This window comes from Sinohyriopsis cumingii, chromosome 13 (genome assembly GCF_028554795.1).
Source record: "Sinohyriopsis cumingii isolate HCF-2022 chromosome 13, ASM2855479v2, whole genome shotgun sequence".
In the NCBI taxonomy this organism is placed as follows: domain Eukaryota; kingdom Metazoa; phylum Mollusca; class Bivalvia; order Unionida; family Unionidae; genus Sinohyriopsis; species Sinohyriopsis cumingii.
Window position 1 is genome coordinate 49,511,290 of NC_142973.1, and position 18,710 is coordinate 49,529,999.

Below are 18,710 nucleotides of genomic sequence, written 5' to 3' on the forward strand. Positions count from 1 at the left end.
TATAATTACTACTATAACAATGAAATATCTGGGATATGATTTGTGCTTACATAAATTTACATAAAATAACAGATGTCCTTATGGCTCATCGATTTCCCAGGGTCAACAAAAATATTTTCCAGCATCCGCAACAAGTTGAAATAAACTTGTTGAAACATCATAAATTTAAAGGTTTAATTCCGGTAGAAACAGCCATGTAAAGTTTTGTAAACAATAGTTTTTCTGTTTTATTTGTTTGTGTTGTCTGTATTTTGTATTTGCCTTTGAAAAAGACTCATTAAGAGTCTAAAACACTCAGGCTAAGTTAGATTCTAGTTTTAAAGTTGCACTGTTCATTGTGAGTTTATTGCGCATATATATATATATATATATATATATATATATATATATATATATATATATATATATATATATATATATATATATTAGGTATTTTATTATTTTCTGATCTTTTTCACATTATGTTTGTGCATCAAATATCAAACTCATATGATGCAACTGTATGACATGTTTTCTGCCTAGAATGCAGAGCTTCTGGTGTCTGGTATTTAAAATTGTTTAGAAATAGCGTTCAGCAGAGAAAAATGACATGTACTGATAGACATTTTGTAATATCATGTTAGGTTCATTTTTCATAATATCATGTTAGGTTCATTTTTCATGATATCATGTTAGGTTCATTTTTCATAATATCATGTAAGGTTCATTTTTCATGATATCATGTTAGGTTCATTTTTCATAATATCATGTAAGGTTCATTTTCATAATATCATGTTAGGTTCATTTTTCATGATATCATGTTAGGTTCATTTTTCATAATATCATGTAAGGTTCATTTTCATAATATCATGTTAGGTTCATTTTTCATAATATCACGTTAGGTTCATTTTCATAATATCATGTTTGGTTAATTTTCATAATATCATATTAGGTTCATTTTTCATAATATCATGTTAGGTTCATTTTTCATGATATCATGTTAGGTTCATTTTTCATAATATCATGTAAGGTTCATTTTCATAATATCATGTTAGGTTCATTTTTCATAATATCACGTTAGGTTCATTTTCATAATATCATGTTTGGTTAATTTTCATAATATCATATTAGGTTCATTTTTCATAATATCATGTTAGGTTCATTTGTCATAATATCATGTTAGGTTCATTTTTCATAATATCATGTTAGGTTCATTTTTCATAATATGTTAGGTTCATTTTTCATAATATCATGTTGTAAGTTCATTTTTCATAATATCATGTTAGGTTCATTTTTCATAATATCATGTTAGGTTCATTTTCATAATATCATGTTAGGTTCATTTTTCATAATATCATGTTAGGTTCATTTTTCATAATATCATGATATGTTCAATTTTCATAATATCATGTTAGATTCGTCTGTATTGTCTAACACTTTATTCAGCATATGAACAAGAGTTTCTTTTTGACACAGTTTTGGCATTTTATGGAATGTAGATGTTGATTCCATCCTGCATGGTCAACATTAGGCTGACATTCAAAAACCTAATTTACCTGGACAGACATTATTGTTCTTTTTGCACTTTTGACATAAAATGCAGAATTTCGCATTGGTTTTTTTGTTGTATCTCAGCCATAAGAACATTGATTTGAGTTGCTGCTGAAACTTCTTGACTTCTCTGGATTAAAAATTTCCTTTCAGTCACTACCCTTTCTCTTTTGATGGTTATTGCTTGGTGTGTATATTTAAGATCAAAGATAACTCGAGCAAAAATAATCATGGGTGTTTTTTTCCTGTGATCTTATTAATTGTTAAATACATAATCAGTGGTGATTTATGCTATCAGACTTATCTGAATTGACAATTTTACTACTGAATGACAAATTAACAAAACTTGTTGCTTTGTTTGACAGCATGCATAGAAGCACAGATAATAATCAAAATAATAATGACTTTATTTAAAGAGGGTAACACAATTAGCTAAGAACTAATCTTCCTTGAGACCCTTATACAAAGGAATTTATTTATTTTGACTGCAACTCTGAAGCCACTGGATGTATTGGGTTTGGAAGAAGGAAATAGAGTGGGCATTTCTAATCTCAACTGGAATACTATTCCAGAGCAAAGTTCCAGGGTATTGGAAACTTTAAAAAAATAATTCCTTATTTGGTTTGGGAATTTTAGGCTGTTTGGTAGACATGGATCACAGGTGGGGAGTATTGCCAGATAGCCTATGCTGGAATAGTGATTGTAAATATTCAGGAGCACTATTATGGGATATCCTGTACATTAATTTGGCTTTTCTCAGACAGATTCGGTCTTTATAAGTAATATTTTTAACTTACCAGCTAAATTTTCCTTGCTTTCTTTCTGGATTGATATTAGCTCAAATGCTCTTTTTTGAAGATGTGCAAGCTTTGCTATGTTTTTATCATTTGAATTACCCCATATTGTATTACAGTAGTCTAAATAGGGTTGTATGTAACTGTTATAAAATAGTTTTCTGTGCCTTTCAGGGAGAATATGTTTTATCCTACTGAGAAGCCATAAATTTGAATTGACTTTTTTACCGATATGTTTGATATGTTCAGTCCATGATAGGTTATTATCTACCAAATCACCAATTTTAAGTCTATCATGACAGATCATTTGCAAATTTTTATCCTTCCCTGTCAGAAATAGAACATCACTATCAAGATTTGTCCATTTTTGCCATGTTGATGTAAGTAATATTTTAGTTTTACCGGTATTTACCACCATGCCATTGCTTGCATCAGTTGTCCAGTTTGTTTAGGGCATCCTGTAAAAAAAATTCCAGTTCATGCTTTGTGTTTTGGATGTCTGACAGTGTTGTGTCATCTGCATAGAGATCTGTAGATGATATTTAGTCCCTTAGTAAATGTGGTAGGTCATTAATTATGAAATAAATAGTAATGGACCTAGAACTGAGCCTTGCGGTACTCCATCTCTAATTGTTCCAGGTTCAGACAGAACATTATTTATGTAAACATGTTGTGTTCTCTCACTTAAGCATGAAGTAAACCATCAAGCTGTGCTTTCATCACATTGGTAGATTTTCAGTTTCTTCAAAAGGATTTCATGATCCACTATGTCAAAAGCTTTCATAAAATCTACAAATACAGATCCTATTATTCTACCTTGATCAAGTGTTTGAAGCTATTTATCAGTTACGGAGATCAAGGCATTCTCACATGAGTGTTTCTGTTTAAAGCCTGATTGATTAGGGTGTAACAGCAAGTGTTTGGTTAAATATGACATGAATGAGTCATGGACAGGTTTTTCAATCAATTTTGACAAGTTTGGTAGTATTGAGATTGGCAGGTGGTTATCAGCATCATTTTTAGAACCAGATTTGTGAATAGGTCAAGTTACTTTTGCAGTTTTCCATATTTTGGGGACAAACGAGGTTGCAATGCTTCAGTTGATTATGAATATTATGCTACCTACAATAGCCAAGTCAGAAGATTTAACGAGTTGTGGACCAATCTGATCCAGTCATGTAGCTTTCTTGGTATCAAGTTCACTGAGACATTTTTTTTAACAAAGTTTTTTGATACTGGTGGAATAGAGAAGCATACCCCCTTAGAGATTTTGCTGCTGCAGAACTTTTTCAGTTCATTAAAGTTGTTTTCTCACACTGATTCTTTTAAATTTGTGGTAATGTTGGTGAAAAAATCATGAAAACATTTGCAATGTCAGTGTCATTAGATGACTATGGTGTCATTTACCAGAAGTGAGTGAATTTTATTTGTCTGATCTTTGTGTGTTCCTCCAGTAAGTTCATTGAAGACTTTCCAAATGGAGTTTGTGTTGCTCATTTTGTTTTCAAGCAATGATTAATAATAATTATTTTTTATAGCTTTTTTAATCATACTTGTCATTTTATATCTCCATAATTTATATTGTGCATGGTTTCCCATATCCTTGAATTATTCTCGTCTTTTCATAGCATCTAGGATTTCAATAGTAAGCCAATTATGTACTTTCATTGGTGCATGCTTAGAGACTACATCCATAAATAAGTCAGTCCACATCCTCAAAGCTTCATCTATGTCATCCAGATTAGGATTATATTCCATGGAACTTTATATAGGTCATCCAAAAATTGTTCTTCATTAAAATGTTTGAACGATCTGCAAGTGATAATTTTGTGTGCATTTTCCCCGTTTCTCTTGCATTTTACCTTTTTATCGAAAAAGTAGGATAGTGGTCACTTAAAGACCAACATTCTATACATTTTTCAAGCCACATTGTCTGGTAAGTTGATATAAATGTGATCCATAAGGGTGCTTGATATTTCTGTTACCCTTGTGGGCTCATTTACCAGCTGGTCTAGGCCTAATGATTCAATAAATTCCATCCAGTTGTTCCTTATTTGAATATTGAGAAGGTCCTTATTTATATCGCCGAGTATATATGTTTCTTTCTTGTACATTTAAGTGACCTATGTTAAAACCCTTTGTATTTAGTTTCATATCAATTATGTGTATGTCATCATGCAATGGGGTACTCACTAAGATTGTCTCCATACAACTTTTATCATTCTGACAGCCTATTTCCATAGTTAGATGTTCATACATATTAGCGTCTTCAAAGTCACATACAGACCCTGAAAATCCGTTAAGTTTTGCATTTACAGTAGTGTTCATTGAATAGTTAGAGTCAAGAGTCTCACGTGGTACATTTAGGTTTGTTATGAATGAAGTACTGGCATTCTCCTCTTTGCCAGCTTCCCAGTACATATATATGGGATCACTTGGGCATGGCAGTGCATACCTTGATGCATAGCAGTATAGATTGGATCACATGGGCATGGCAGTGCATACCTTAATGCATAGCAATATAGATGGGATCACATAGACATGGCAGTGCATACCTTGATGCATAGCAGTATAGATTGGATCACATGGGCATGGCAGTGCATACCTTGATGCTTAGCAGTATAGATGGGATAACATGGGCATGACACTGTGTATACCTTAATTTGCTTTGTTGATGAAGTGCAAAACCATAGAGAGCAATTAATATCCATGCTCTAGTCTGTCTGACACATGTCATGTGCAGATTTGCCATGCCATTATTGTTTTATCACATAATGGGTTTGAAAAGATTTAATTTTACAATTGTGAAGGTTAACTATAAAAAAGAATAGGTTTAAATTCAAATTATGAATATCTGAATGGATTATTATACAGTTAGTCAAAATATTATTAGTACTGAACATGTTTGGTTTATACAAGGGTTTCAGATGCTTGGTGTAAACCAAATTTAAAGATATAATGGTTGGCTCGGGTTTGGTTGGTTGGTTTTATTGACACCTTTAAAACATTACGGGTTAATATCATGCCAAGAAAGTGAAAGTTAAGTGCCTTTCCCAAGGACACATCCAAGCAGTGAACTCTGGCTGTCCTAGGCAGGAATTGAACCCCCAACTCTTACAAGTCTGCTGCATTACCAATTGAGCTACCATGGTTCACTAGATATGTAAACAAATTTGGTCCAGACCAGTCAGTTTGGCGTGGACTTTCTTGGGACCAGCTCATGAGACAGTAACAGAAATTTGGTATCGACATTTTTCTGTTTGTTTGATTCCTTGCTTTTGTAAAATAGTATGTAGATGCTTTAGTTTTCATGGTACTTTGCTTGATTTAAATCACACTTATAATATGTAAATATTTGCAGTAGTGACCTGCATTATATAGAAACAAATTGAGCATACTGAAGTATTTGATAGATGTACCTAATTTGGTCCAGATGGTTATTTTTTATCAACACTGTCTGGAACATAGAAGTAACCAGCTCACAGTAGTGTACTAAGGGGGGTGGGGTGGATGGGGCAGTAGCCCTGGGCACCAGAGGTATTGGGGTGCCAACACGTTGGGTGGCTAAACCCCTTTTGGCCTTAATTGTCACACTGTGTGCCATTTAACCTTAGTACGCCAATATGGAATGTATAGTAACCAGCAGGACATGATCCTGTATTTCATCAGATTTTGGGGATTAGTTAAGATACAGCAGTAATGAGATTTTGGCATGAAGCTGATTGATTTTTTTCTTCTCAGTTTCATTCTTTTTGAGTTTGTTTTCTGTTCTTTATAATCTGTTTTCCATAAGTATGCTCAATGTGTTTTTCAAATGTGAAGATTTATATAAATATGCCTTGAATTGTGCATTTTATAATGATTGCTGTGCGATAAAAAAAGCAATAATAAAAAAGCAGAAAATCCTGCAATTTATGACCTATGCTGCAAATGGCAGCATAAAGGCTGCTAACTCATGTTTCATAAATGACCTTAAATTTTATTTAAATTCAGATGGTAAGTGTCAAATTTCTCCATTTGATTCCTTTCCACTCTTGTTAACTTGAAAATCATGTTGATTCCTTTTCAGTTCATTGCTATAAATCGTGTTTTTGAGAAATCAAGGTCATTTTGTCTCAGTCAGATTAATGCTTCCGACACACGAGTTTTAAGTAAAAGCAAATGCCTATACACCATCATCTTAATAAGAAATATTTTCTTTTTAAAATTCTAAGTGCTGGAATTAAGATGGATTGATATTGTACAACACTTTGAAGTTGCAGAGAGATTAAACACAGGATTTTTCCATACTTAACATTGTAATTTAACTGTCAACATAAAAAAAGAGAATCTTTTTTAAACAATATACAACAGGAGTCTTTTCTTGCATTTCCAATTTCTTGATTTCATTGATGTTAAAATAATTTTAATGTTCATTTGTATATTATTATAATGCTATGGTCTTAAACTAAGTAAAAGAAAAGAGGGAAAACCAAGAAGTTTTTAAAAAATTCAACAAATAATTAATTTTTCTAGAATACAAAAGTGAAAATTTTAAAAGAACTTAAACTATTCCAAATTAAATCACAAATAGTTCAAAATGTTCTATCACCAGCCCAAATGAATAAAGTTCTAAATATATTCCAATCTGTCTGAAATAAGACCCTGTGCTGAGTGCATTGACGTACCAGTAGTTTTGAATGTGCTAATGTATCAGTAGTCTGAAGTGTGACGATATACTAACAGTCTTCCAATTAATCATTGTAATATAATCCAAGATGTCCCTGTCTGAATTCACCATAATTCAAAATTAATGTTTCTGTCCAAGAATATGTTTTAAGAGCACTTTGTATTTCTAGTGAATAATAATTTGAATAAATAACTTAACCCAAATCAAACTCTGAACACAACAATAAGATTGATTCTGTCTAAAGATGTTAAACTAAGAATAAATAACATCTCAAGTTAACAAGGTTACATAAAGACCTAAGACACAAAAGAAGAGACAGGATGTACAGTGTCGAAGTTTGAATTGTATTGAACCTTATAGTTGAATACATTGAGCATTAAAATTTTTATCACATTTAAGCCAGAAAAGTCTTTGTGAAGGGTCACTTCAACCTTTCTTTTTTTCTCCTCCCATGTCAGTGTTAAAACTTGAAAGGCTAGCATTTATGAGATTGACCAGGGCATTTTAACGCTGTCCTGAAAAACTAAACATTTGAGGTACCAACCATAACCGCTTGATAGGAACCCATGTCAAATTATCATTTTCAAAGGGAAATTGATATGCACCATTGAGTTCACAGAAAATGTGCTGTCTGAATCTGACAAAAGAAATGATTGTTTTGGGATAATTTTGGAACTGCAGCTTATAGTTGGCCAGAGTAAATTAAAGCATACACTTTAGAAGTAATGTGGATTTAAAGTGATGACAACAAGAGAAGGGGACCAGGGGAAACAAGGGTGATGTTCTGTCAGATTAAGTTAGAATTTATGCAGTGTGGATAGCTAGTATACTTCTGAGTAACGTAAATGAGGGAATTTATGTATGTGTAGAAAGTGGTACATATAGAGATTTAGGGGTACAATTGTCCTTTAAGGAAAAGCTTTCTGGGGAGAGGCGGGACAGTCTCGAGATGGAAGTTCGAAAGAAAAAGAAGTGATGATTTCAGAATAAAGGACTAGAAAGTCCAGGAGGGGATGAAGCGTAGAGAATAGGAAGGTTCAAGGAAACAGAAAGACGTTGATACACGGTCAAGGGAGAAAGGTGATACAATCAGTTGTGGACATTGTGCTCTTTTCACCAGTCATTATTATGATGAAATAAATCCAAATTAGAGACTGCTATTAAATTCTGTTGACATAACTTAAGTTGAATTGGAATTGCTGCTATTAATTTGTTTTGATTAAATTTGTTATTTTTCTTGTCTAAAGGGGCTCGTATTGCATTATTTCTTCCCAATAGTCTTGCTCAGTTCTCTGTTGAAATTCTATCTTTATACTCCCACCGGGTTATAATATCGAGGGAGTTCATTCTCTAGATAATGCCAGCCAAATCCAATTAACTACCCCTCTTACCAAGAGGGCTATGTTATGCAGGATGAATGACAAAATTTCATTTCTAGAACACTGTAGTTATAATTAGACAAGGTGTTTTACTAAAATTATAATAAAGAACATGGTAAACATATTGTCCTTGACTCAGACTAAGATAATGATCCTAATATTTAACCCACACTTATAGGGAAATAATAACTATGAGCATATCATTAATCTTCATAGCCCATGAGACTCTACCACTTCATTGAACTTTGTCTAATTTTTCAACATAATATAACATTGATGTGGATAATCTATAATCTAGTAATCACATAATTTTAATTCAATATTGTATACATCTTACCATATATGAGGTAAAGAGAGGGAACCTAAAACATATCCTATAGACACCCAGTTTTTTTAAGTATTTGACACAGAGAAGTATCTCTTACAAATTTGAAACTGTACTTCCTCAATATCCTTCAAGTATTCAAATCCCCAAAATTTCAGCTCCGTAGCATAATATTGGTTTAATCATTGAGTCAAATATTTTAAATGTATCTCTGATATGAAAGTGCCCAAACTGCTTTTGAAAATAAAATGTGTCACAGAATGTTTGGCTTCTTCCTGTTTCAGTCATTACCTTATGGCTGGAACACCTCTGAGTTGCACTAAATGCTTTCATGAATGTATTAGGTATATTGAGAGGTATTGTGCAGCTAAAATTTGTTTAGCCATAGACCAAATCAACTTCAATGTAAAAAAATAATTCCATTTATTTATTTCAAGGCACTACTTGTATTTGTTCTTCATTAAAATACCATGTTTCTGTTCTCTTCACATATCCCCCATTTCTTAAATACCACTATATTTGTCTTGTTGAGGTTTACCTCCATGCCAGTTCTATCACAAAAGCTTCCTATAATATTTATTTATTGTTGCAGTAATCTAACTGTATCAGAGCAATTTGCCATGCAGTAATCTAACTTTATCAGAGCAGTTTGCCATGCAGTAATCTAGCTGTATCAGAGCAGTTTGCCATGCAGTAATCTAACTGTATCAGAGCAGTTTGCCATGCAGTAATCTAACTGTATCAGAGCAGTTTGCCATGCAGTAATCTAACTGTATCAGAGCAGTTTGCCATGCAGTAATCTAACTGTATCAGAGCAGTTTGCCATGCAGTAATCTAACTGTATCAGAGCAGTTTGCCATGTAGTAATGTAACTGTATCGGAGCAGTTTGCCATGCAGTAATGTAACTGGATCAGAGCAGTTTGCCATGCGGTAATTTAACTTTATCAGAACAGTTTGCCATGCAATAATGTAACTGTATCAGAACAGTTTGCCATGCAATAATCTAGCTGTATCAGAGCAGTTTGCCATATCATCTGCATACATTAAAGCAACTAGTTCTTCGGTGTCTGGGGTGATAAGTATGCTTTTACTACATTTGCTCTGAGATCAGATCATGTATAAGCAAACTAAATAAAATTGGGCTTAGCATGCAACCCTGTCTTGTCCCAAGAGTACAATTAAAATAATTTGTCAAACCAGGAGTAGTTCTAACACAACTCTTTAAGGATACATACATTTTTTAAAGTATATTTATCATTTTATCTTGGAGACCACATTTTTCCATGATCAACATCATCGAATGCCTTCTTAAAGCAACAAAAATGCAATACAGATCTTCCCTTTCTTTTGGATAAGTACTTTTGCACTGAGGCTTGTAAACTAAACATGTTATCAACTCGATAATATTCTGTCATAATTAGCATGCTCTCTGGTCAGACAATTAAGAATGCCCTTTCTCTGTAAAGCAAGAAAAAAGGCATAATCACCATTTAGCATGTGGTGACAGTTACAATTCATAATTTTTACCTAGTGAAGTATGAGTCGGTTACAGTATTGGTGTATGAGAAATACCTGTGAATCAGTGGTCATAAACACAGCAGCTGACATGGTTTTTGTGGCATGTCTCCTGCCTCTTCCATCACTCATTGAAATCTTTCATATACATTATTGTGAAAAATGCTCTGATCTAGAAATGTTTTCACTTTTTTCCCCCATACTCTGTATCCAGTGTCACATATTTATGGTAGAGACAACCTTACACAGGTGAGCATGACTCTTTTAATTGCATGTTCAACAGGCAATAACCCAAAAGTAATCATTGGATTATACTCTGTGTGATCAGTAATAATTCAGAAAGGATTAAAGATGTTAATGGATTATGGTTGGATTAATAATGAGCTCAAGCTGCACAAAACAATTAACATCATTAATTAACATGATTGTTTTGGCAGGGATGGTGTGTCTTCAGTTTATAAAATTTGTCGAGACGATTATATTATGTCTAATCTAAAGTAGTTCGGAATGGATTAAACGTGAATTGATTATGGCTGGATTAGTCATTACTAAAGAGCTCGAGTGTTGTAAACGGGTTGGTTTGGTATACGTATTTAAACTTTGTCGAGATATCTAAGCATACATTATCTCCCAAACATTGCTAAAACATCTAAAAATATCACAAAATTCATGAAAAGGTATATGAGTATGCATTATTTGATTCCTTTAAGGTAGATTTTAAGATAAGCCTCCCAAATTTGACCGCAATAACACCAGCCTTGAGCAGTTCTCGCAGGCAACCCATGGACAGGAAACAGTTTAAATTTCTTGGTGGACTTCACTGAGTTTACATAACCTCCCATTTGTTTGTAAACCTACACCACCACCAATTTTAAAACACAAAAGGAATCAAGGACATAAAAAATGCACTTAGTCATTTCATTGATCAGTTTATGATTTCGACCTGATTGTTGCCAGGTGACCCCTAACATTTTCATCTTGTTTGCATTTTGGTTCAAAAATATGTGGTGGGTGAGGTTTTCAAAGAAAAAGGAGAGCAAGTGAATTCTACTGATTGTCATATTCCCATGAAGACCATCAAAAGACATTTTTTATTCTGAGGAAAATTCTGACTGACTGCAAAGGAAATCTGGATCTAGTAACAATACATCATCTTCAAAGTGTTGAGATCAACAGTGATGAGGACTGCCACAAATATAATTCAGGCAATGGTCTACTAAGAAAGGCTAAAAGTTCCTGTGCTATATAAAAGAACAGCATGAAAGGCAGCAAGTTGTAAAAGGACTGATGTGCTGAGATGATATGCATATTATAAGAGCATCTTCCTTGGATGCTGGTGCGAGAGCTGATGGGTTTGAACCCTGACAGAGTCATGCCAAAGGCTTATAAAAATGGTACTAACAGTTGCCTTTCCAGGCTACAGTAACTCAGCATTAAGAGGTTAGTGTTAGGACTGGTTGGCCTGGTGTCAGGATAATGTGACTGGGTGGGATATCATGCTACATATCTGCGGCATGATGCCACAGTGCTGGACATCACTATAACCTGCCACACTGCAGACATCGTAGCAGTATGACCTAAAAGTTGTTAGCTACATTAAAAATTCAAATCTCTCTCTCTCTCTGTCTCTCTCACACACACACACACACAGTCACACACACACACGTGCATACTAAACATAAGGTTGATAAAAATTATCCTGATTTTGAAGTAAAAACTCCTGACCAGATTTTGAAAATTTCCTTTGCTGTCCTAAACTGGCCTCTCATTTCTGTCACATGAATGCTTAATGGGGAGGGACAAAAGCACAGAGTTTTCACCAGAAGGCTTTTTACAATGTCAACTTGGTACTAAATGAAAATGGTGCCGATCTGACATCCAATATGGCCACCATAATTCAATTTGAAAATCTTTTTATTGCTACTCTTCCTAAATGGAAAGTCATATCGACATGTGGTTTTCACCAGAATAATGTCAATGTCTAGTTAATTCAGGATGAGACTGGTGCTGATCTGACATCAGATATGGCTTCCATAATGAACCTTTTGTGATTCTCCTGAATGGATGGAAGCTGGGGTTTTCAACAATAGTCATCTGGTTTGTCCTAATAAAATTGGTGGTGATCTTAAATACATCAAATATGACTGCTACGGCTGCTAATCTTAACATCTTGTCACTCAGAAATACTCAGCAGTGAACATGAAGAAATGGTCTCGTATTGAATTCTTGGAAATTCATTTGGTCAGTAGAGTGTAATTTGCTTTCCATGCTACAAAATGATGACGTTCAAAATCCACAAGAAGAAGAAGAATAAAAACCCTTGGTTCTTGTACACTTGTGTTGCCATAATGTGAGTTTAAATACTGTTTAAAAAAAAGCCATTAAATGTCAGAAATGTATCGTGTCCACTTTCCTGTAAATAATTGCCCTAGCTGGAGCAATAAAAGCTCATTGAGTGAATAGAACATGTAAGTTGTGTGCCATAGTGGCTTGAATGATGTTTTTTTCTCTCCTTAATTTCAATAACTATTAAACAAGTTATATTTACTCTTCTGTAGCTTGCATTCAGCTGTAAATAGTATAGACCCAGATCTGTTGTCAGGATTTGAAAATTCCAATAACGTTTATAATTGATGGCTGAGGAAGGGCAAGTCAAGATTCTTGTCGCATTATAAGGATGAGTGCCATTTAATGCTGATTCAGGTACAGTGTATTACCTGTAAAATGTATGCAGAACAAGTGCAAGTTCAGCAGGACAGGTAACCAGTGGAAATTATTTCAAGCCTTGGTCATTCCCTAATGTGTGGTCAGATCAAGCAAATAATTTGATGACATACTGTGTAGTGTGTATGTTCCACAAAACAATTAACAGTTACATGTTGTGTTTTTATTCAGAAACATAGAGGAGGACCATAACATTGAAAAGCATGGGAAATAGAACCCTGCCACTTTATGTCAGATAAAACCAAGAAATACAGCAAAACTTTAAAACTCAAAATATTGTAAAGCCAACTTGTTTCTTCAAATTTATTTTGAGTGTTGGATTCTGCAGGGAGCAAATGTTTTTTTCTTTGGGACAAAACAAGAATTTCAAGTGATTCTGGACACTTGAGTGAAAAATGTTTGTGTTATCAAGGCCTTACAGTATCATAAATCAGTCCAGTTCTCCTTGATGATCTTCATCCTTTGTGTGTTGCCTTTTTTCAGCTGTTTATCATGTAACAATGTTTTTAAAAGTTAACTTGTCATGACTTATAATATGGCATTGCTCATATTTGACTTTGATTGTAGCCAGACTCTACTGATGGATGCACAAAAGTTGCATGACAGTCATTCTCATGACCAAAGTCATCAAACATCAGAGTCATTGGTAGTCAGGTGTATCATTCTCAGGACCTGAAAGGCATCAAATGTCATTCATTGGTAATCAAGTTTATCATTCTAAGGATCAAAGTCATTCAACATCAGTCATCAGTAGTCATGTTTATCATTCTCAGGACCAAAATCATCAAATGTCAGAGTCATTGGTAGTTAGGTTATCATTCTCATGACCAAAGTCATCAAACATCAGAGTCATTGGTAGCTAGGTTTATCATTCTCAGGACTAAAAGTCATCAAATGTCATTCATTGGTAGTCAAGTTTATCATTCTAAGGATTAAAGTCATTGAACATCAGTCATCAGTAGTCAGGACCAAAATCATCAGATGTCAGAGTCATTGGTAGTTAGGTTATCATTCTCAGGACCAAATTCATGAAACATCAGAGTTGTTGGTTACAAGTCAGGTTTACAACAGATACATATATGACAATGTTACAGTTTTTAATTTCTTTTTTTCAGAGGACCTAATTGTCCTGCCTCCTGAATGGTTGAACTATTTTCTTGAGGGGGCTCCAACAGAAGTTGGAGAAACTTGGTCTCCCAAGAAAAGCATGCAGCAAAGCCTGGATATGGATGCTCTTGGGAGCAAGAGAAGAAAGCTCACCACATGGTAAGTGAATCTGATCCGACATTGAAAAATATAAATATCATACATTTTGTTTTGCTGCTATTCATTTTTACTAATAAAATTTTTATTACTAATGGTTTGAAATTTTTGTAAGGCTGAGGGAAGAAGTAAGTAAAATTAAACAACAATAATTGTAATTATATATAGGTATATTCGTTTCTTGAAAGACTAGATGCCAAAATATTTAGTGACATTTAGAGGGGGCCCCGAGTGGCCGCGTGGTCTAAAGTGCTCTCTGTTACAGATCACTGCCATCTCACCGCTGTCTGTGTGGGTTCGAGTCTCAGATTCGGCCAATGTGGGTATGTGAGAAAGCTTGCCAGTAGCTTCTCGTGGGTCAGTGGTTCTTTCCGGGGTTTTCCCGAGTTCTTCCTCCACCATTAATACTGGCCGCCATGCATACCCTATTCTGTACTGAAAAATGGTGTTAATCCCGACAACAACAACAACAACAACAAGTAACATTTAGAAACCTGTAAAAATACTACACTAAATAGCCAAATTTAGCAGCATGTGAAAAAACAAACATTATATAGTATTTTTTATTTCAAATTTCCACAAAGTGCTATAGTTTTGTAGCTTACCGTACCTGAAGGCCAAGTGAGATTAGGGTATGGCCCTGTGTTCATCATATGTCTTTTGTCCATCCATTAACAATTGCTTGTTATCACTTGGGAGCCCATATTTCTTATCCAGTTTTTATCAGACTTGAAAAATGGACTTTTATCGTCAAAATGTCTGACCAGTTTGATTATGGTAACATCCATGCATATTAATAAGGCAATTCTGTTTCTGATTGGCTGAGCTGGTTACCACTTGGAGGCCATATTTTTGATGACTTTGATTTTATTAGGAATATATATTTAGACCATCAAGATCATGGATTATGAGTAAGACTCGCACACAGTGCTTCAGATTGTTTTAGCTTGCCAGTGGACCAGCAAGGTCATCAGTTTGAACAATTAGGGGTTTTCTCTAATATCTAGTTACTGTGATGTAAACTGAAGTTAGATTTCCTGAATATTTGTTTGGTAAGTCAGGAAATAATACTCAAGTTGAAATTTTATTATAATCACACGTACGTGATATAGTGCATATTCATTTGGTCATTAATTTTGTGTGTAAATACATAAATATTGATCTTACATGTGAGCATGTATTTGCTTAGCACATTTTGATCTATATTTATTTCTTTACTCTATGTTATTTAAATTGGAAATAAAAAATAATAATCAGTGATTTTTCAACGTTATTACAACCAGAGATAATCAGACAGTTGTTCCTCTGGATTAAAAGGCTTCAGGAATATTTTTTATTGTTGATGATTATTCAGGATGACCTCTGACCCCAAAACAATAGTGCCTAATGAAAAATAGTGCCTGAAACATCAGCTTGATACTCTGCCTGCATATCAGTGTTATGATTTTCCACTCTGGAGTCCACGTTTTTTAATCAAATTTTGTACATAATATTGCTTCCATAATCAGAAGCTTAGATAAGTTTATATAATGAACACAATACATGCATATTAATGAGGTCATCTGGTATCTCATTAGCCAAGTTTGTTACCACTGAGAAAGTCATGTTTCTGGTTCCGGTTTGATCAAACATGAAAGTTTTGCTTGTCTCATCAATGTCTCAGGTGATTTTCATAAGGATTCAAATTTATGTTTACTTATAAAGTAATCTTGCATCAGATTGGCTGAACTAATGTTGGTCACAGACAACTAATAATTTTATGAGTTGTGGAACCAGTCTGTGTGTGATGGTATATTAAATAACATTTAAAAGAATGAAGGTTACTGATTGGCTGAAAATAGTTACTGAAAAATAAGTTTATTACAAGAAGCTTGCATGCAGGTAAATTGTACATATAAGTAGACATGAACATAAAACCATTCTTTATTTTACTTATTAACCTCTGGAGAGTTTTGTCATTTTCACCTGAAATGAGAGTAGGGGACACATTTTGGGGGTTACTTCTGAATATATCTAAATACACCTGCTTCCAAGAGATTTTCATGAAGCGGATGCCTAGTTGTGTTAGAAATGTTGTTTTTCGGCGGCTATTTCGGTCACGTTTGTGCATAAGGGTAAATGTTAGAATTTTTTTCTTTTTAGCTTATTGGACACATGATTTTCATTTCCTGGTCACTTATTACTCCAAATCTCCAACTTATGCAACATTTTGCAAAGGTTCATCAGTCTGTGTGCAGTTCAGACTGGTGTGCCTTAGGTCTCAAGCCAAAAAGTCTAAAATCAGGACACAAAATCCAATTCTATTAATGGGTGAATTTTGCGTGTAAGAAGTTGGGTCTCAAAAAGTATGTTTCTCCCTCCGTATTTTTGTAATGCAATCAGAAAGTCTAGATTATTTGGTATCAGGGTACAGCTACATCTGTCTACTTTTCTGTAATACTACCCACTTTGTTGTATATCTTAAATGATCTTGATGCAATTGAAACTCACAAGTTTGAGGTTACACACAGTTCTTTTTCTTGCCAAAAAAATACCAACCAGATGAAAAACAATGCTAGAATTCAAGATACAGTTCATTATAGCGATTTAAATCATTATTAAAATAATACACTCTAGATTGAAATCAATAATTTATACTATAACTGGAGAAAAAACTCAAAATACAAATTTAACAAGTAATACTCTAGTCCATAAAATAATTGTCATTTAGATTATCCTGTAAAAACAGTGAATCATTATTAGCTTGAGACACATGCAATGTGAGTGGATGAAGAGATCTGGTGATGCATTTGATTTGATACTCTGACCTTAAAGACAATGGCTTGTCAGTGCAATGATGTAATTAAGGCATAGAATTTCATTCGACCGTGAAACATTTATTTGCAAGTACCTTTTTTTTATAATATTGATTTGGCTCCAATAAGAACATATTTCTTCTAAAAACAATACCAAATTTGGAATAAGAATTTATTTGGATACAGATTTATGTGTTCGGTGAAATAGATTCTAACATTGCCAGTATTGTCATGTTAAAGTGTCTGAATTTTTATTTATTTATATGGTATTAAATGTACTGTACATTATTTATGGCATTTCAAATGCCAAATGCTATACCTCACATTTTCCCTCTTGACCATGTTAGTACAGTGAAACCGTACTATTGTATGATGGTAGAAGTCCACATGATGTCATTGTTCTATGTTCCATTATTTTGCTATACCTAATCAAATTAATTAGCTGAATAAAATGATGCCTGCAACAAAAAATGGGGGTGGGGGTAGGGTAGGGTAAAAGAAGTAGGTTTGAAACTATGTCATTGGCACAGTTACCATCTTAAATAAGTGCATATTTAATGAGAAATACACATGTAGTGAAAGCAGAGATTGCATGATACGATAATTCATTTTATTCAGAGAATCATGAACTGGTACATATATGAAAAAGTTTCCACCAGTCCAATGAGAAGATCTGTGACTTGTTTGACCAGCAATTACACATATTGAAGTCAAATACAAAGGAGATTTAAGGGATTTATTGTTCATGGATCAATTATAATAAGATTAACACTTATGAGCTGGCATCTTTAAAAAATAATTGAAGATCAAAGTGCAGTGATTGCATTTGACAAAATTAAAATGAACAATCACATATATAAACATTTAACATCTTTATTCAAAGAAAGATGCAATGGCAAGAGACAATTTACCTCATGAATACAACATATCTTGCCAAATTGACCTCTCCACATAGTGTATGTAGCTCCACCACCTTATGGGAGATAACCCTTTCTTTTGCTACTGTAGGCAAACAAGCATAAAATATGGCTTTTTCATCCCATGAACTTACAGAACAATTTGCCAATCTTTCTCCAAATTTTTCTCCCAAGTTTTTTAAGAGGTGTTGATTTATCTTTGAAAAACAGATAACGGGGTATAAATTATTTCAGTGAAGGATACATTCATGAAATAAACCGGCTGAACTTGGTCAGTATCTAATCATTGAGCCATGGGTTATGAGTCTTATGCTCTCCCAGCTAATAACTGCTCCAGTAGCTTAGTGATTTGAGTGTCTGCCTCAGATGCAGGAAGTTGCAGGTTGGCCTGGTGTCAGGATAATGTGCTTAGTTGAGACATCATGCTTTGTGCCTGTGGCATTATGCCACAGGCACAAAGCATGATGTCCCAACTAAGCACATTATCCTGACATATGCCCCAGTGCTAGACAGCACTATAGCTGTCATATTGCAGACATCGTAGTCATATGATTGAAAAATTGTTAAAGCAACATTAAAAGTCTAACACACACACACACACACACACACACACTCTTCCAACTTAGTTATTGTGGCTGAGAAATATCAGATTCTGTGCTTGTGGGCAGGGAAATGTGTTATTTCATTCGGATGACATATTGAAGAGATTCTCTGTGTACCTGATATTCATCTTATTCCGTTTTTTATCAGACACTAAAACAAAGTGACCATGAGCCACCTTATTTGTTTCTAGCTGTT

At 34.0% G+C, this 18,710-nt stretch overlaps 1 protein-coding gene across 1 annotated transcript in view; it reads left to right on the top strand.

The window, feature by feature from the left end:
• Positions 1 to 18,710, top strand: part of LOC149785519 (protein cycle-like) — a 161,053-nt gene that overhangs the window by 54,398 nt on the left and 87,945 nt on the right. The window contains exon 2 of the mRNA XM_089931201.1: positions 14,053 to 14,203. Within this exon, the coding sequence (XP_089787327.1) occupies positions 14,145 to 14,203 (59 nt within the window). The 5' untranslated portion in view covers positions 14,053 to 14,144. The remainder of the gene's footprint in view (positions 1 to 14,052; positions 14,204 to 18,710) is intronic.